This window comes from Ruditapes philippinarum, unplaced genomic scaffold (genome assembly GCF_026571515.1).
Source record: "Ruditapes philippinarum isolate M1 unplaced genomic scaffold, ASM2657151v2 ctg2196_1_1_1_1, whole genome shotgun sequence".
In the NCBI taxonomy this organism is placed as follows: domain Eukaryota; kingdom Metazoa; phylum Mollusca; class Bivalvia; order Venerida; family Veneridae; genus Ruditapes; species Ruditapes philippinarum.
In genome coordinates this window covers 180,264-201,094 of record NW_026860476.1, presented here as the reverse complement: position 1 = coordinate 201,094, position 20,831 = coordinate 180,264, and the positions used below count along the sequence as shown (strand labels likewise).

The 20,831-nt window shown below is 32.3% G+C and overlaps 2 protein-coding genes across 2 annotated transcripts; both read left to right on the top strand.

The window, feature by feature from the left end:
* The first annotated feature begins 200 nt into the window (after positions 1–200).
* Positions 201–13,845, top strand: LOC132760236 (mucin-2-like). Its single transcript, XM_060752175.1, has 7 exons — positions 201–485; positions 6,792–6,829; positions 9,268–10,692; positions 12,106–12,165; positions 12,587–12,708; positions 13,287–13,345; positions 13,665–13,845. Exons 2-7 carry the CDS (start codon positions 6,799–6,801, stop codon positions 13,843–13,845), a joined length of 1,878 nt encoding a protein of 625 aa, XP_060608158.1. The 5' UTR covers positions 201–485; positions 6,792–6,798.
* On the top strand, positions 13,250–19,486 carry LOC132760229 (uncharacterized). The gene is made up of 7 exons (XM_060752164.1): positions 13,250–13,345; positions 13,665–13,837; positions 15,959–16,133; positions 16,972–17,154; positions 17,491–17,686; positions 18,462–18,557; positions 19,410–19,486. The coding sequence occupies exons 3-7, from the start codon at positions 16,018–16,020 to the stop codon at positions 19,458–19,460; spliced, it is 642 nt and encodes a 213-aa protein (XP_060608147.1). The 5' UTR covers positions 13,250–13,345; positions 13,665–13,837; positions 15,959–16,017; the 3' UTR covers positions 19,461–19,486.
* The last annotated feature ends 1,345 nt before the right edge of the window (positions 19,487–20,831 follow it).

Below are 20,831 nucleotides of genomic sequence, written 5' to 3'. Positions count from 1 at the left end.
AAGATGTGTAAGGAAGATAATAAAATAAAGATTATATTTCGGCCTTGTTTTATCAATTAAATATGAATGATTTAAATATGAAATATTACAAATTTAAACACTCCCTAAAGTGTGAAAAGGTATATCTGATAATATTTTTATGACAATTAAGAAAAACAACAGTAAAACTATCATAATGTTGTTATCACTACCTATTAGTCGTTGAAAAAGTGTGTTGAACAGAATGTTTATATAATAAAATATACTTGAATAATGCACGTAAACAGGGGGAACAAAATATTCGGCAGCTATTTTTACTTACAAATATAATCTAAAGCTTGGATCTGATAAGCTCAGATTACTTTGTGTCAATACAAAGCCGATCCTTATGATATTTACAATCACTATGAATACTGTTTGATGATAATAACTATCAGTGTACTGTGGTGATTTAATTCATTCAATTTTGATTTCATAGAAAGGGGATTTTGTTTCTGTAGCAAAAGGTAAGAATAATTTTTATTATTATATGATAATAGTCTTCTTCTACAAACACTTAAGATATGAAATAATTTTAAAGTAGTTATGTATACATGTACTCTTTCATTCTTTGTGAAATCTTCACAGATTTCGTGGCTTTAAAATGATAAAAAGGAAAGTAATTTCAGACCAAAATTTGATTTTACAAAGGTTTGCTTAAAATGACGTACGTTTGTGGCGGGGGCTACAGAAGACTGTTATATTCTTTGGTATCTATATTAATTGTTTAACTGTCTCATATTGTCAGATCTTGCTCTGTTTTCAAGTTTATAGATTTAACAAAAATGATCCAAATTAAAGATGTTCTATGTTATATATTCATTATCATCTTGTCTCTTTTTATAACATATCCGTTAAAGTGGTTTGGTCCATAAAAAAGTATGTAAAGTATTAAACAATTATGTTGATAGTATCTAGTATAAAACATATCATCAAAACATGAAAGACTAATACATGTATGCTGTTGGCATGTGCAAGATACAAAATCCGAAGTTACATGTATACTAGTATTTAATTAGCAGATTATAGGTATTTTCAAGAGCAAAAAATATTATTGCTAATCATACAAATTGTCAGACGAAAAACACTTTTAAACATTTTTTTTCAAGCAATATTTTTGCAAATATCTAAATGATACATAATGATTACTATTGTTTTTATCGATATAGTATTGCAATCTAAATTCGTAGTCATTTTAAGTAAAATATATTCTAAGTAAGGGAAATGCATTTGTTGCTCAATTTTTAAAGAATACACGAGCAGATCTGTATATCCCATGCCCCGCAAAAGCAGAAACAAGAAAACAAACTAATTCCCCTCTTTTTTCATTTGAGCCGCGTCATGACAAAACCAACATAGTGAGTTTGCGACCAGCATGGATCCAAACCAGCCTGCGCCTCCGCGCAGTCTGATCAGGGTCTATGCTGTTCGCTATCAGTTTTTCTACTTGTAATAGGGTTTGAAAGCGAACAGCATGGATCCTGATCAGACTGTGCAGATGCACAGGCAGGCTGGTCTGGATCCATGCTGGTCGCAAACGCACTACGTTGGTTTTGTCATGACGCGGCTCATTTAATTTTGTAATATTAAAGGGGCTCCATCTCAAATGTAAAAAAAATAAAATTTGTTTTTTTTTAACAAAGATCACATTGTGGCATAATAAAAGATTATTCTCAGATATAAACTGAAAATCGACGTTTTGTGCAATTTCTAGTCCGATCAGACGATTGACACGTGAGTGAAAACTTTACTCTTGACTGCTTTTTAGCTTTTGTATCAACAGAAAAAAATTCATCTGATATTTGGTCCTGTTTTGCAAAATACAAAAATAAAAATGTGCTTATGTTCAGAATTTGACAAATTATTTTATTTTGGAAAGAGGTGCATTATCAACAACGATTAAAAACGTTTGATATCTAAAAGGTTTGTCAAAATACAACAAAAACTACACTTAAACTTAGTCTGATAAGAACAAGAATGAAGTTTGACGTGAATTTAAAGCAAGACATACTATAGAATATTTGAACAATAACTGATATAGCAGTACATGTCATCATTCCAATATGTTTATCACATTTTGTATATTTTGTACCCAATTTGAATTCAGATTAACATTTTACGGTCTTTTCAAGATACGAGAAAATAACTAAACTTAATGCATGTTGTATTTGTGTCTAGTCTATACAAGTAAAAGCTTGATTTCACTAGTATATCGATTTGTATTACTTCACAACAATATGTTTATTGCAACGACAGTAAGAATAAAAGAAAATGCTTGAAAATATGCGTGTGTATGTGTGTGTGTGTGTGTGTGTGTGTGTGTAGGGTGCGTGCGTGCGAGGGTGCGTTTGTGTGTGTGTGTGTGTGTGTGCGTGCGTGCGTGCACGTGTGTGTTGGGGGCCGGGGGATGTTCTGCAATAAGTAACAAGAACTGTCGGAGGACAGTAACGCTCGACTATTCGAAAATTTGTCACAAGGGTGTTTCATTGAGTATAATAATGCTTACCTATATGAATACATAAAATTGTCCGAAAAGGTACAAACCCTTCAAGTTTCAATACATTCCCTTCAGTAGTTATGGAGATACAAGCTTACACACAAAAACTTAACCAAGAATTTATGAATCAAAAAAGGGGCATAACTATGTAAAAAAGCAAATCAGAGTTATGGGACTTGTGCCAATCATCTTAGATAATCACAGAGAACAAGTGTGTGGAGTTTCAATCCATTCCCTTTTGTAGTAATGGAGATACCAGCTTACATACAAAAACTTAACCATGAATTTCTAAGTCGAAAAAGGGGCATAATTATGTAAAAAAGCAAATCAGAGTTATGGGACTTGTGCCAATCATCTTAGATAATCACAGAGAACAAGTGGGTGAAGTTTCAATCCATTACCTTCAGTAGTTATGGAGATACCAGCTTACATACAAAAACTTAACCAAGAATTTCTAAGTCGAAAAAGGGGCATAATTATGTAAAAAAAGCAAATCAGAGTTATGGGACTTGTGCCAATCATCTTAGATAATCACAGAGAACAAGTGTGTGAAGTTTCAATCCATTCCCTTCAGTAGTTATGGAGATACCAGCTTACATACAAAAACTTAACCACAGGGACGCCGACGCCGACAAATGGGTGACTGCATTAGCTCGATTATTCTGCGAATAGTCGAGCTAAAAACAAGACCAAAAAAAATGGTCAAAATCTAGTGCAAAATATAAAAGCTTTTATTAGCGCATTCAAATTAAACACTAAAGGAACTTTGGCCATACCGAAATAATATTAGATTATATTTTAGAAGATCATACTTGTCAGAACATGAATAAATTAATTCCACTTGCGTTTAAGTAGCTTTAAACAAGACAGTAAATAAAAATCTGGCGATTTCAACTAACACTTGGTTCTAACAGAGAAAAAATGACAGAGAGACAGGAAATACATGACTCCCCAAACCCTAAGGGGTTGGGGGAATAACAAGAACTGTCGGAGGACAGTAACGCTCGACTATTCGAAAATTTGTCACAAGGGTGTTTCATTGAGTATAATAATGCTTCCCTATATGAATACATAAAATTGTCCGAAAAGGTATTGTGAACTCTTCAAGTTTCAATACATTCCCTTCAGTAGTTATGGAGAGACAAGCTTACATGCAAAAACTTAACCAAGAATTCATGTGTCGAAAAAGGGGCATAATTATGCAAAAAAGCAAATCAGAGTTATGGGACTTGTACCAATCATCTTAGATAATCACAGAGACCAAGTGTGTGAAGTTTCAATCCATTCCCTTCAGTAGTAATGGAGATACCAGCTTACATGCAAAAACTTAACCAAGAATTTCTAAGTCGAAAAAGGGGCACAATTATGTTAAACAGCAAATCAGAGTTATGGGACTTGTGCCAATCATCTTAGATAATCACAGAGAACAAGTGTGTGAAGTTTCAATCCATTCCCTTCAGTAGTTATGGAGATACCAGCTTACATGCAAAAACTTAACCAAGAATTTCTAAGTCGAAAAAGGGGCATAATTATGTAAAAAAGCAAAATCAGAGTTATGGGACTTGTTGCAATTATCTTAGATAATCACAGAGAACAAGTGTGTGAAGTTTCAATCCATTCCCTTCAGAAGTTATGGAGATACCAGCTTACACGCAAAAACTTAACCAAGAATTTCTAAGTCGAAAAAGGGGCATAATTATGTAAAAAAGCAAATCAGAGTTATGGGACTTGTGCCAATCATCTTAGATAATCACAGAGAACAAGTGTGTGAAGTTTCAATCCATTCCCTTCAGTAGTTATGGAGATACCAGCTTACATACAAAAACTTAACCAAGAATTTCTAAGTCGAAAAAGGGGCATAATTATGAAAAAAAAGCAAATCAGAGTTATGGGACTTGTGCCAATCATCTTAGATAATCACAGAGAACAAGTGTGTGAAGTTTCAATCCATTCCCTTCAGTAGTTATGGAGATACCAGCTTACATACAAAAACTTAACCACAGGGACGCCGACGCCGACGCCGACGCCGACAAATGGGTGACTGCATTAGCTCGATTATTCTGCGAATAGTCGAGCTAAAAACGACATACATTTCAATCACATATGCATAACTACACATGCTGACCAACAGTCCTGTAAATATTCATGACTCCAAATCAAATAATTTTTGAGCAATGCATCATGCAATTGGAAAATTGAAAATTTATACTCAGGTTTAGCCAAGACATACTGATCAATATTTCTGTAAAGTTTCATGACTCTAAGTCAAACAATTTTTGGGCTTCACTTGACACAAATTGAAAATTGCAAACTTTATCTTAATCAAGAGCAATAACTCTATAGATACCGAATAAATCCACACGCGAAACTGCAGTTGCACAACTTCAAATACTAATACTAAAGTTATATGGCTCTAGGTCAAATTACTTTTGGGGTTACGCGCTACAGAAGTTGAAAATTGCAAGTTTTAACTAAGTAAAGGGCAATAACTCTGCAAATATTGAAAACATCTATACACGAAACAGTAGGTGCACGAGTTCACATACTGATCAACATTTTTTCTAAAGTTATTAAAAAAAAAAAAAAAAAAAAAAAAAAAAATTCCGATGACGGTACTTTTAAGCAGTCTTTAGATACGTTAAATAGATATTTTTCTGATAGAAATTATCCTAAATCTATTATTGAGAAAGCGTTTTTTAAAATTGAAGGCATGTCCCAAAATGATGCTCTAAGTCCTGTCGTTAAAAATACTAGTTCAATAATACCTTTTACTGTATGTTTTAATACATCTCTGCCTAATATTGGTGAAATCTTAAATAAATATTGGGATCTATTACTTTTGTCTGATAAGGTAAGCGTTAAAAATATACATACCAAGTTCAAACCTATTTTAGCATATAGACGTCCTAAAAACATTCGAGATTATCTTATGAGAAGTGCTTTACTTGATCGCACTTTTTTATCTAGCCAATGTTTACGAAGTAGATGTTCACATTGTAACAATATAATTGTTGGTTCCCAATTTAATAGCAGCATAACAGGTAGTTCTTTTGATTTACACAATGATGTTAACTGTACTACGCGTAATGTAATTTACCTCATTACATGTAAAGGCTGTAAAAAGCAATAAGTAGGTCAGACTAATCAAAATGTATCATACAGAATGAATAAACATAGATTTGATATAAGAAATTGTGACGTTAATCCAGTTTCACATGTTGCGATCCATTTCGGATCAAACGATAATAAGTGCTCATTGTCAGATTTTTCATTTTTACCTATAGAAATTATAGAAAACAACATGGACCGGTTATGTAAAGAATCTTTCTGGATCCATAAATTAAATACTATGATTCCAAATGGACTTAATAATAAAGTATTGTTTGATTTATAATAGGTTACATGAATATTAATATGTTTGTCTATTATCTTATTTTTATTAACACTGTCTAATAGACATCTGTATCACTGTTGATCCATTTTAATTCATGTACCAGCTTTATTTATAGCATAAATATTTGTTTCTACATGTTATCATAGTTTTGCCGCTAAACGCCATAACGTTTTTCGCGCGTTTAACGCGTGTTCCGTTATGACGTCGCTTCCGGTAATTTTATTATGTTTTGCACTGATGAAGGCATATAGCCGAAACGTTTGCAATTAAATTTAATTACTAAATGTTCGTGTTTGTGTGGCTTGTCTGATTATTTCTAAAGTTATATGACTCTTTGTCAAATAGTTTTTTGGGCTAAGCGCGGCACAAGTTAAAAAATTCAAATTTGTACTAAGTCAAGGGCAATAACTATACAAATACTGAACAAAAACACAAGTAAACAACAATGTGCACAACTACACATGCTGACTAACATTTCTTTAATGTTTCATGTCTATAGATCACTTTTTTGGCTTCACACCTTTAAATGCTAAAGTTATATGACTCTAGGTCAAATACTTTTGGGCTACGTGCTACACAAGTTGAACAAGTGCACATTTTTACTAAATCAAGGGCAATAACTTTACAAATACTGAATAAATCCAGACGCAAACCCCCAGACGCACAACTTAACATGCTGACCAACATTTCTGTATTGTTCATGACTCTAGGTCAAATGCTTTTTGAGTTAGGCGCACCACAAATACTATAATCATAAAAACAATTCACGCACTTGCATTGATTTAATATGACAATATATATTTACATTACAAAGGCACTACACAACGTAATTTGTTTTTTATTGTTATTATCTAATATAATTTCTTTTGATTTTCTTTTCAGATAAAAGATGCAGAAACTAATAATCTGGATTTTATTTGGTAATATTTCAATTCAATATACTTAGTTTTAAACAATTATTGTCCTGTAAATTAACTAACAGATGCGCTTTTTTGAATAAAGGTATCGTTTAGAATTGACAAGGTTAAAAACATATTATTCATTATCATCTTCCTTATGTGTCGAAGTGTTTCGGTTATCTGTATGACCTGGTGAAACCGGTTGATAGAGACTGTGTTTGTTACCTCAAATAAAACATTTTACCTGATGCGAAATCAGTGCTTAATAATGGATAGCTGTAGCAAACTAACATAATATTATTTATTAAATAAGTATTTCAATGTGTAAGTATATTCAAAAATTGACCAACAGGTAATAATATCTTAGACATGAGATTATTGTTTTGCATAAGGAATACAGAGGAATAATTCACAAAGTTAAATGAGACTTTTATTTCCCCTAGTAATTTCTAGTTTTAGCACTTATAAAAAAGGTAAGGTAAGGCTATTCCATCATTTGGACATATCTGAAGAAGTTTATTTGTATACACTGACCTATTTTACGATACAAAGCCAGTGATCTTGGCAAATTACTTAGTAAATATGTGACATATTTGTTTCCTAAAGAGTTTCCTCTTTCATTAATATACAAGAGCTGTCACCCAAGTGACGAATGCCCCCGAAAAGGTTTCTTAAGCATGCAGGTCTTATGAAAAGAAAAGAGAATGAAAGTAACAAATTGCTGAATATTGTTCTTTATAATACCTGTAATCTCTAATTGTGATAGCATGAACCTTTAAAATATAAGCGTGACCTTGACCTCTGAAGCAGGGAGATGGTTCCTGGACGCGACAAAATGTTGTTATGAGATAGACATTTGTGCCAAATTATTTTAAAATCCCTCAATGCATGACAAAGTTACAGTCTGGACATGATTGTTGTGTAAGTGGGGACACACGGACAGACGGACATGAGCCTTAGCCGCGACACATTGTCCATTTTTGTCAAGTTATTTTAAAATGTAAAATTTTACACATCTCCAATCCAGCCATAATTTTTACAGTGATACCTGATATTCTTAACAAAGACATACTTTGGTGGTCCTGTACCTTTATAGAGCCAAGGAGGTCACCGGTGTTTAAAATATATTCACTTGTTTGCTATACAGCCTTGTTTTAATTTATGATTATTGTCTTTTAAAAGTTTATATACGGTAAAAAGATACGGTTTATTGACGTTTTAATTATGTTCGAGTTTTGGGTTACTGGATTCAAGGTCAAGTTCTTGCGTGTATATGTTAAATAAACCCTATCTCTGCAAGTTGATTATGTTATAATACCACATAGCAATTACATGCAAATTTAATTTTTTGTCAGACAAGAACAAATGGTCTTGACTATGTCAAGTTATGTAACTGTGTAAACATATTTTTCTTGAGCAATATCACCGTGCATATCCAGGAACGCATGAATGTGCAATTAACAATGTGCAAGTAAAAGTAACGCCAAATCTGTGCAACGCTATTGCCAAAACGAATAACACAGCAGGAAAACGAACCAAAATATTATATTCTAAATCAAATTTTAAAGAAATGAATTAGTGGCTGTTACTCATTTTACTTTAACCAGCATAACAATATTTTTCAGGAGTATGTTTACTTCTTTAGATCATTCGTGAGAAAGTCTACCTGTTTACCGTTTTGAAGGTGACTTTTGTGTTTCGTCAAATACATATGTACATTTAACACATTTAAAACTCTTTTCATATTCTGTATGCCTAAGACATTTGTCACTCTACAAGTGTCGTATAACAATATAAGGAAGCTGTTAAAATAGAATTTAGCTACTTTAATGAGATAAAGGCCGTTGCTTCAGTGCTTAATTAACGAATTCGGCGTAACCTTGTAAAAATGGTGTCAATTACGATTTATCTGCTAATTTAAGTGTAATATGACACGAGTAGATTGGAAAATGTCTCAGGTACACCGAATATAAAAATCATAAAGTAATGTGTACGTTATTGAATTTAAAGATATCAACGGAACTTAAAGCTAGTCAGGTCGTCATTTTCACGAATGATCTTGAAAAACAAACCTTTTCATGGAAAAAATTGGATGAGGTTTAAAGTATAATGTCTCAGCAACCGTATGCACATTTCTTCCAATTTAGTGTGCAATAAAATATTTACTCATTTACTTATGGCGGTGCTCGTTTTAGTCACTAAATTGCACAATTCTGCGTTACTTTTGCACTATACTTGCGTTATTTGCATTAATGGATATACATGGTGAATATTCCCTTCTGAATAGGCTGGCCGTTTTAGTTAAACTGGTATCTGACAAGAATTAGGACGGGGCATAGGAGTTTACCAAACACGGATATTGGTTGTAACTTAAACTAAAAAAGTACTTATCTATTTCCATGGAAACAATGCATTAAATACAAGAAAAATGCTTCAATATTATTATCAAATAATTGCAGCGATGGTGACAAGATATGGAACATCAGCAAGTTCTTCAATATCATCATCGCTGTCAAAAACAACAACACTAGAGCCGACTGAAACAACTCTAAGCTTCACATCCTTTCAAACAACACCAATTACAGCATCACCGTCTAAAACTACATCAAACGTAACAACTGAAACAACAAAAACGCCGTCTATAGCAACATCAAGCATAACATCGGCTGATAACATGCAAAGCATCTCAACACCATTTAAACCAACACCACATGTAACAAGCCCGTTTGAAACAACATCAAATATAGCACCGTCGGAGACAATGTCACAAACACGTAAACAGTTTCAAACAACACAAAGCATATCAATACCATCTAAAATAATAACTAGCACAGGCACACTAACCGAAACAATATCAAATATAGTACAGCCAAGTACAGCAAATGCGTCTCAAACAACATTAAAAATAAAAACAACGTCTGGAATTGTATCAAATTCAGTGCCGTCTAAAGCAACGTTAAGCACTCCGATACCATCTATTGCATCAAGCATAGTACCCTTAGAAAACTCATTCAACATATCAGAAAATGAAATAAATTCAACCACAACAAAACCATCTGAACTTACATCAAGAATAGGTCTTTCTTACTCAACATCGTCTATGAAAATAACACAATCTAACACAATATCAGACATACCATCGTCAAACTCAATAGCATCCACAATACCGTCCAAACCAACAACTTCGTCTGAAAAAAAACTAATCACAACAAATATATCTGAAACAAATTCAAACATACCAATGAATAACACAACATTATATATATCATCTCCTGAAATAACTCTAACCACAACAACACCAAGCAAAACATCAATATCTGACAAAACAACACACAAAATACTGATTACATCAACACCAATCCCAAGAACACTTTCAAAAACAACGTTAAACATAGCACCGTCAAAAACAATACTTAGCACAATAACACCTTCTAAAAATATATCAAGCACAACATCATTTTCTGACACAACATCAAACATAGCACCTTCGAAACCAACAACATGCACAAAAGCACATTGTAAAACAACATTAAGTTTAGCATCTTCTGAAACAACACTTAGCACACTAACATCAAGCAAAACATCAGTATCTAACACAACATCAAATCAAGTACAGTTAGAAACAACACCAATCTCAACAACACTCCCTAAAACAACATTACATACGGCATCGTCTAAAACAATACTGATCACGTCAACACCGTCAATGACATCAAACCCCACACATTCAGCTAAAATAACAACATCAAGCCAAACATCAAAGTTAATAATTAACACTAATATAGCACCAACGAAAGCATCATCAATTACAAACGAACTTGCGTTGACTACAGCAAGTGCAATAGTGCAACCAACCCAAACACAGAATGTTACAACGTCTAAAGGTAAGACTTGTTTTCGTTATTTGTGAAAAGGCTGCACATTAATTGGTTATTTCTGAAACGTTTGAAGTATTTCGTTAATAAATAAGTAAGGACTTGCTTGTTTTACAGACAAACAGTTATGAACGTGAAAGATTCTCCCCAATATCAATATAAAAACCCTGACAATTTTTTATGACAAAACCTGTCTTATTTATTTTATTTTTTGCTATAAAACACCATTTATTGTATATCTGGAAGCGATTTAACAGTATGCGTATAGAAAAGAGAATAAGGGTATAGTTATTACACTTTAATATATGTTATTGGTTTGAAATGAGACAAAAATGTGACAACGGTTTCAAATCGGTAACACATCTTTTTTATATGATATTAATTAAAAAATATTTTTATGTAAAATTTTTAAACAGGTATGCAAAAGATTATATTGTTGAAGAACATCTGTGATCAATGTATATTCATGTACAATATGGTTATAATTCGACTACGTTAAACAGAGCTTTTGTTAGTTCTTAAGAAACAAGCACAGTCCATTGAAAAATCAACTAAGTAAACCGCAAGTGATAAATTATTACTATTAAATAAAGTTATGCGCTTTATATTTTTAGATATTTTCTCCCTTTGACTCTATAACGTAGTTGGTAAGACCGCTTATAAATATGAAAAATAATTCAGCATGTGGTTTCGAAACCTGGTGGATACGTTTTCATTTTTTTTCCAGCTTATAGTTTTTATTATTAAATGCAGAAAATGGAAGTCTAACACCGGATCTTCTTGCGTATCAGACAGGATTATCTACTGTTTACACCGGTGCTAGAAAAATCTGTCTTACACCCCGTCGGGTTAGACATGTCGCGTGCTTTAAATGAGGTCACTCCCGTGCGCCTTTCATGCATTCTTAGAATGACGTCATTTGGTCATTATGAATAAAGTTGTAAATTCATACGCTACTATAAGCAAAACCTGCTACATATTAGTGTTCGTAATTTCTTTTCAAAATATGATTAACATGTAAAATGCAAGGAAAATAATCAAACATCGGTTGTCGGCTGTCGTAACGTACCGGAATATCAAGCTCTCTGGTAACTGTTAAGCGGAAACTCGACCGACAGCCGGTATCAGATACTTATATTCTAGAACCGGTGCAAACGGTAAATAATCCTGTCTGCAAGAAACGCTTGTCTAAATCATTCTACTGAAAAAGCGTACTAAGTAGTGAGCCTTTGCATTAATTACTATATTGGTTAAAAGTAAAATGTTGTATAAAATTTACGTGTATTAGCATTATACCCAAAACTTATTTTAGATTTATGAGCAGAGCTATAATTATTGCTGGCATGTGTAGTTTACAGAGTTGACAATGTAAATGCATGGCAATTAAACATTGTACGTTTTGTTATTTCATTTTCACAATAGTCACCGATGAGACAACACCTTCAATAGATGAGAAACATCCTCCTATTACACCAAACACAGGTAAGCATTTAACCTTATTTTAAGAATATTTTGTTTTTAGTTCGACTGTTCGAAGAAAAGGTAGTGCTGTTGTACTCAAACCGGCGTCGGCGTCCTACTTTCTTTATCTTTGCGTGCAATTAAGTATTTACAAAACTACTAAAGGAAATGGTTTGAAACGTTATACACTTGATCCTTGCTCTGTGATGATTTCAAATGATGGGCACAGGTCCGAAAACTCTGAGTTACCTGTCTGCAGAATTATCCCCCTTTTCTTACAGTCAAGCAGTGAGAACATTCAACCGCGCTTTCTTGCGGACTACTTTTGTTTGATAATTATTTACTCAGTTTGTATTGGCACTTAGTTTTGATTGTCATTTTTGTCAAGCTGATAAATTGTTTACTAACTAGAATTTTACTTTGATTATTTTCTTTTTCACAGGCAAAGAAGTGAAAATTCAATTCGAAATTGAAGTTGGAGACGCAAACACACCTTTTGATAAAACTTTGTATAATCATAACTCAAAAAAGTTTAAACATTACAAAGAATCATTTGAAAACAAGGTAATGTAAAATTCTTACATGTCTTAGAAATAATATGATATATTAAGTAACTATTCTAAGTCCATGTACTTGTTTGTAAATGTATAAACATTGTATACGATGTAAACTTTCTATTCTTAGGACGTGAAAGTATGAGTTATGTGAACTCCACTTAGGTCCAAACGCCAGAAAACTTACATATATCATCTAGAGCACTTAAAACGAAAAGATATGCAAAATATGACTGAGAAATATACTTGGGATTAAAACAAAAATCGTATTTTTGTGCGAATTTGGTCCCAATTTTAGTTAAGAGCGTTTTAGCGCTTTCCATTTTGAGTCAATGTTCACAGATGAGAAAATTATTCTGAAAATAACATGGCTGAAAAAACGCAGTGGAGGTCAATTATGTAGGCCCCAGAAACGCTATTTTGTCACTTGGCATTTTTCTTTTATTTTTTGGTGTTCTGTTATAGTTTTTGAAAGACTATCATATACTATATAAAATATAAATCAAGTGTTTGTCACTTATATCAGAGTAGTTTATATAACATTCCTAATTCTTTCTTTATCTAAAATACATCTTAATTTGGTTGTAGCTGAACAATTTATATTACGGTACTCCAGGATACCTTGGCGTGGAAGTTTATGCATTTAGGTAAAATATTTTTATTTAATTTCTTACATAATTTAAAACTTTGTTACATTTGTCGGAACGGCTTCGTGAATTGTTATATGTAGATATTACATCTAATGTGAACAATGTATGGACAAATAGAAGGAGATTGGCACGCTGAAAAGCTAAGATCAACGTTAAAAGAAACTTTCACTATTGAAACAGTTATCCAGGCTACCAACTGTTTTCTTATCATCGACCTTTAATCATAAATAACTGATATAATATGCGATTCTGTTCTTGCATATTTAACAGAGCGTATAGGAAGAACATTGTTATATTTCAAATATTTATATTTCAGAAAAGGATCGATTATAGCGGATTACAAACTTACTATTGAGTCTTATGATAAAGTTGCTGAAGCCAAAACTCATATCACGAAAAAAGTTTTGGATAAGATTCCAGATAAAATATTAGAATTCAGTGTTAATAAAACCTTTTTAGAAGACAATATCCAGCAAACAGTTAAACAGTGTAAGTAACATTTTAGTATGCTTATTAATCTTTGATACTTTTTATTTTTAAAATAATCGTATTATTTTATAAGAGATCCAATAGAATATAATTTGTGAATGGTGAGTAACGTGTTTGAAATTATTTTTGTTTAATAGGATTGCAGTATTTTAAATGAATCGTAACACATTTACTTTGGTAAATCGGTTAGATTGTGAATCAGTCTAGTAAATCGACTGTTTATAAAAATAATTTAAAACACTAAGCTGGTTAAAATTTGTTAGTATGTACGAGTATTTAAAAAAATAAATTGGTCGCGCGGCTAAAAACTAAAAACTTTAATCTATACTTAGAAAACAGTCTTGAAACTATGCAAAAAGTTATTACATTACATTTTACGCATGTATGTTTTAATTTCAAACATAACTCAAATGCAATTAAAACTATATTTGAAAGTGATTAATATCCCACACTAGCAAAGCATTTAATTCCAAACTCAAAGGCCTTCACAAACAAGTGCAAAACTCGACTTTTCTTATTACCAAATTCAAATTAGATTAATGAAAGCCTTCATGGTGAAAGTCTGTCAAAAGTCAGTCATATACGAATTTTCAAAAAAGCTTTATAAGCTTCCTACTCAATCCCAAATTTTATGTAGTAAAATACCTTTATTGGCATTAAGATAAAATGTTCAATTACATTTTTTTCTTTTCTAAGCAGTGATTTAACTGTTATCAATTCTGTCTTGCATTCGCGCTGGCACTTACAGAAATAAACAAACATATTCACTCATACAGATATTTTAGAAGTATTCTTTTTCGAAATTAAAACAATAAGTGTGTGATCAAATATTTAATTTTGAAGATCGTTTTAAGGTTTAAATCATATTCAGTTCCAGGCAGTATGATGATGTTGAACAACATCACTGAGTTATTTATTAAATATTTGCTTAGGTTTCTAAGAATTAAAATTTAAATAAATCTTTCAAGTTGTCCTTGAGGGTCAATGCCAATTAAAGGTCAAGGTCTTGAGTAGTTTTGTCTGTTCAAATATGATTCATTAACATTCATTGATAACAATGATAAACAAATATGAGACAAATTCATTCATTTTAACCAATATTTAATCAATTTTATGAAAATTCAATAGTTTTACACGAAATATATCTATGTCATTCTTCAATTTCTCCATTTGACGATTTCATCTTACGTGATGGTTAGTTGATCAAAATTTTACTCGCATCAGTCTAACACAATTTCGGCAATTTTACCAAATTTAATTAATTGACCTTATCTGTTTAGGTCATTTTAAGGTCAAAGTCATATGAATATCGCTCAAAATAGTAAATGTTTGGTAATTTTTGGTTTGTCCAAGTATAAATTGAATTGGTATATGGACCAATTTTAGTAAAAATCAATAACTTAACTGTAAGGGTCAAGGTCATGTAAAGGTCGCGGTTAAGTTCAGTTTTGGCTACTTGAAGGTTGTTTTGCCTCATTATTCAAAACATCCAGTAATAACTAAGTTATGGCCAATTTTACCAAGTTTTCAGGTTAATGTTAAAATGACGGCTTTATGCTTAGTGTTGTTTTGATCTAGTATAAGTGAAATTAATCCATAACTAATACAATTATACCCAATTTTAGCAAAATGCAAAAAACTTTATCATAGAGGTCAAAGTCATATAAAATTGAGTTTAACCTTCTTGAAAGTATTGTTAAAAGGATTCTTATGTTCAAGTTCATTTATTGCAAAGTTACATAATATTTACAGCCAACCTCAGCAAACATTTAAGAAATTAGCATCGACGGCCAGTATTTTTTGCTCAATCGATCATGTAGGAAAGTAGAACTATAACAAAACTACCTGAAAAGTTTGTTTTAGTAAAGAAAGTTGATCAATAAAAGAGTAATTTCTCATACAGGCAGTCATACAAACAGACAGCCGGACTGACGGACAGTCTTAAATAAGCATACCCCATTTCAAACTTCGTTATGCATAATAATTTAAAATAATGGAGAAGGGTTTCAACAGCAATATGAAATATCTCTTTATAGTCCTCCTAAAATTGAAGCCTGTAAACGTTATGGTATTTCTGATGTTTTTGCTTTCCTTACGGTTTTCTTTATTTATAACTTCCAGTCGAATCTGGTTGTGAGTACTTTTCTCAAGCAGTTTGTCCAACGGGATACCGATGCGAGATGAAAAATAAAAAACCCATTTGCACTGAAATTTGTTGGAAGGAAGATGGTAGTAATTTGTGTGGAAACCATGGAACATGCTACGTAGATATTAAAACATACAAAGGAAAATGCAGGTAGTTTCACATATAAAATTATTTATATCATGAAAGACAACTTTTAAAAGTCGATTTTGGTCCTTCATTACTGAGTACCTGTCTCTGTCGAAATATACATTGGTGAGTATATTCTGCCTATATCGTATGTTAAGTACAGCTCGAATTCGCTATTGTTTACATTGACAAATAGGTGTGTCGTTAATTCCTTATAGAAAAACATACAATTGATCATCTAAATCTTTTACCACCTACAACGTGCACAATTGCAGATTTGAACACGAAATCTATAACCAAAGCGCCTCATAACCTGAAGTATCTAACCACTACGCTACTCGGATGAACGTATACACACATTTATTTGTCTATAATGCAAAAAAGCAATATCTAATAATTAAATAACTTGCGCAACCCATTATCTTATAATAGTATGATCGAATTATGTAAACGTTATCATGTTCGGCTTATAGTTGTGCAATAAAATTGTTCAACAATAATACTTAAGTGGTTGCACTTGTATAAAGGAATAAAATCTATAGAACATAAGCAAAACGCTTAGATTTTAAAAATATTCTATTTAACACAATAAAATAACCAAAACATGAATATTCCATTTACGGTTCATGAATATTGTCTAATTAAGGAAATGTGTTACTGAATATGAAGAAATGATATAATTCGTTTAATATCTTAAAATCCTGGAAAGAAATACGGGTGCGATTTTATATTGACATGGAAATTATGATGTCTTAAAAACGAGAAAACGAATATTTATACAACTGATCGTTTATGTTAAATTTAATTTAATTTAATTGATTCTAAAAAATTTCCATGTTACTTATTTCCTTTAAATCAACAGCTGTTCAAATAGCAATGGGTTCGTGTACCACGGGGTATATTGCGAGAGAAAAGCAGAAGAATTGAAATTAGACTCCGTATATATCATAGCTATTGCATCAGGAAGTGGTGGTGCCGTTTTCATTATTGCAGTTGTTGCTGTCGCATGTCTAATTCATATGAAAAGAAAAATGAAGACATTATTGTAAGTTTGTTTCTTCTACTTTAACAAGCATCTATGCATGACAGGAACAATAAAAAGTATTTTAAGCACTATGACAATTTGTAACGTAACATAAACAGCATAAGGTATTCTAACAATGTTAAATGAAAAAAAGTCTTGACTAACAGGAAGTTCAAGGACTAGACCAGTTCAGGTTCTTTTGGACAGGAAATGTTTTACTATCACTAAGTCTATATGACATGGATTTCAAAACGGAGTTTCATAGGAACGGATGTCAAAAGGCCAGAGTTTAGTTTCATTATTCGTTTAAGGTCACTTTGTTGAAATAATATTAATTCTCTTTCTTTCGTTTCACAGTTTAACAAACACAGATGTTAATTCTGCAGAAATGGATGATTTTGGTTGGGAAAGGTCAAGCGATTTAAACGCAAATCTTTATCGAGCGAGAGTTAAATCAGTAGCAAATGATAATAAAACACGACTCCAAGAGCAGGATGTGACATATTTCCAGGGTCGAGAACATAGACTATACAAAGACGATAAGGGGGATGAGGTAATTTATCTTTATTAAATATTTTACTTGTATTGTTTTATGTGACAACAGTCATAAACTGTCACAGTAAAAGGGTATTTGATTAATAAATACAAATCAGAAGCACTCAACTTTCTTTTACAATAATACTGTAAATAATATAGCTCGTGAAAAGGTTTTTATTAGTTGAATAATACAAGAGCGATCAGTGATCACATGTGTCGCCGCCTGATGATAGCCAGTTGCATGTTGCAGCAAGTGTGTGTCAGGAGACAACAAAAATTATTAACATGGCAAACGCGTTTTTTATTCAAGGGCCATAACTCAGCCAAAAACCATTCAACCAAATAAACCGTGTATTATGCGCAAGTACTTGAGCAAGATCAATCCTGTAAAGTTGTTTCATTGAAATTGGATAAGTGGTATCAGAGGAGTAACCAGGACAAACGTTAATGTGAAAATCATTAAAGGGCCATAACTCTGAGAAAAATCATTGAACCGGAAATGCCGACGATTTGCTATTGAACATTCCTGTAAAGTGTGGATGAAATTGCACCAATAGTTTTTGAGGACTAATCAGGACAAGTTTTGTGACCTATAAACAGACAGACAGACAGACGACGTAAAAGTGATCCCTTTGGTACCCTATGGATCACTTTTTCGTCGTTTGTACGTACGGCTGTCTATGGATCAATTTTTGTCGTCTGTCTGTCAAGATGTCTGTCTGATCGTCTGTCGTCATAACTTTGTAAAGGCGACACAAAATTCGTTCATATCGTTATATTTTATTCTGCAGGCTTATATTTACCAGCCATCTAGTCATAAATCTTCAGCTGAAACTGAATACAATACTGGCCCATCTGTGTATGATTACATTGACACAGATTCAAAGGTAAATTATTTGTGTTTAGTTAATTCTCAAATCTAGGTACAATCAATACGTTTTAAGTTCTAATTTTTAACATGCAAAATATATAAACATTCTTTACTTCTAGAAATAGTGAAAAACAGAATCCCTAAAGACAGCCCAACACGACAAAATTGTAAAATGTTGCAGGCTCGGTTTGATTTAGCCTGTTCATGGACGGTAATGGAAATTGAAAGTTACCGTCCACGCCCCCTAGCACCGGCTTAAGCAGAATTCAACATTTTAACACGGAAATGGTGTTTTGAATTTAGAAACATCCGCAGATGTGTTCATACGGCGGTTATCATGGAACCTTCAACGTGACACAAGTGTCATTCCATGAAAAGCGGCGTATGGTCCCCAAGTAAAAGAATGCGTGTGCCCTAAACGAGAAAACAATGGGCGGAACTAATTAAAATGGAATTTTGAAAGGGGATCTGAGGTTATGAAGCCTGCATATCACAGGCAAGACGTCAAAAGACAAATTTAAAAAGCAGGCAACATATCCTAAGGGTGATTAAACAGTATTCAAGTAGGAATACTGGAACCACCAAAATTGAAAAAGGCCAAATACAAGAAACTAAAATACCATCTTAAATGTATACACAACAATAAAACTTGATTTCTCTGATATCTGATAAATATATTCTAAAATGTCGATATTTGTTTGAAATTTTATTTCATCGCTAAGAAAACGTGACATTTGTTAAATTAATACGATAATAAAACGTATACTTATGTATTTGAAAAAAAAAAAAATAGAATGATCATGCTTTTTGTGTCGGTTTTATATGTAATGTCGAACTGTTCCATTTCTTCTTTTTTGTTTGATTTCAGTTTCAGATACAGAGACCAAATATCCGTATTGGACATCTTAATAAATATTAGAAGATTTAAAGATGTGTAAATTGAAGTGTAAATCAATCAGCTTTCAACGCATTTAAAGCCAACAATGATTTTCACATTCAAATAGTCTACAAATATAGCTCTTTGCTCCATTGTCAGAACTATATTGTTAAATGAGCATAATATTTTGACCTTATAAGCAGATGTAGTGTTAGTTTGTGCATGGGTGGTACACTTACCTTATTTTTGTTGCATTAATGTTTTGAATTGTATCTAGATAATTATTATAGGAAGATAGAAGTATGCCCCATTGACTGATGACAAATATACCGGTTTTCTGGACCCACACTCTTTTTTATCAATACTGGCACGTACCTCTTTCAATTAATTAATCTTTTTGTAGATACATGTATGCTTTTATTTTGCTGTGTTTCTTTTTCATTTGAAAATTATTGTATTCTTACCGTAAAGATGAAATAAGTAAAATGTTCTTTAACTCATGAACACGTATTTGTTGCTGTTGTTCAATAAAACTAATACAAAAGGTTACATTGTTAATGATTTTCTAACAGAATGGTTCATTTTGATTGTTTTTTTTATATAAGTGTTCAAAATAGGTTAATGTTTTTACTTGACTTTCAAAACATTGTGAATAATACATCTTATGCAGAGGGACACCGCATTGGAGCAGCGAAACCACTACTGGAAAATTCAAGCCAGATAAAGGTGGACTACACCTTACTCTAAGCACTAATGTAAAACGTTTTCCTTGTCCCTGCATGCTGCAGTAAAGTTTTGAAGAACATAGCCAAACTTGAAAAGAAAATGTTTCACACACCAAATATCAAAACCAATAACGTAATGAATGCGTTATTGTATTGGATTTAATTATCTTCTATCGCAAATGTAAAAAATCACCATGTTTAGATAAACATTTCTATACAATGTGCAAAAGGGTTGGTTCAAACGTTTTTGCAACTTTATCGGGCACCCATCTTTATCATTGATTCCAACACTTTTAGGTGTTGAAAATTGAGTACCGCTCAAGCCGGTGCTGGGAGACGTGAGGGATGTTGCACTTTTTCATTATTTCTCGTGTACAGACTCAGTCATGGCGAGTCTGCAATTTTCATGTGATTCTGTTGCGATTGATGCTTCCAAGTGATCACACTTTATCGAGATTTTTTTATCTATGCATTATTGTATTGAAACATATTTATGAAACACGACGAAAAAAATGCCAAGGTAGCCAAAAACACGAATGATATCGAAAGTAAACACTTTCCTGGAAATATTGTACTGAGGTATAGAATATAATGTCTTAAAGGCGTTTGTTCTAACTCATATCTTTTCTTATATATATTGTCCGTTTTTATATTAAGATTTATATATACGGTGTAAACCCATTCATGA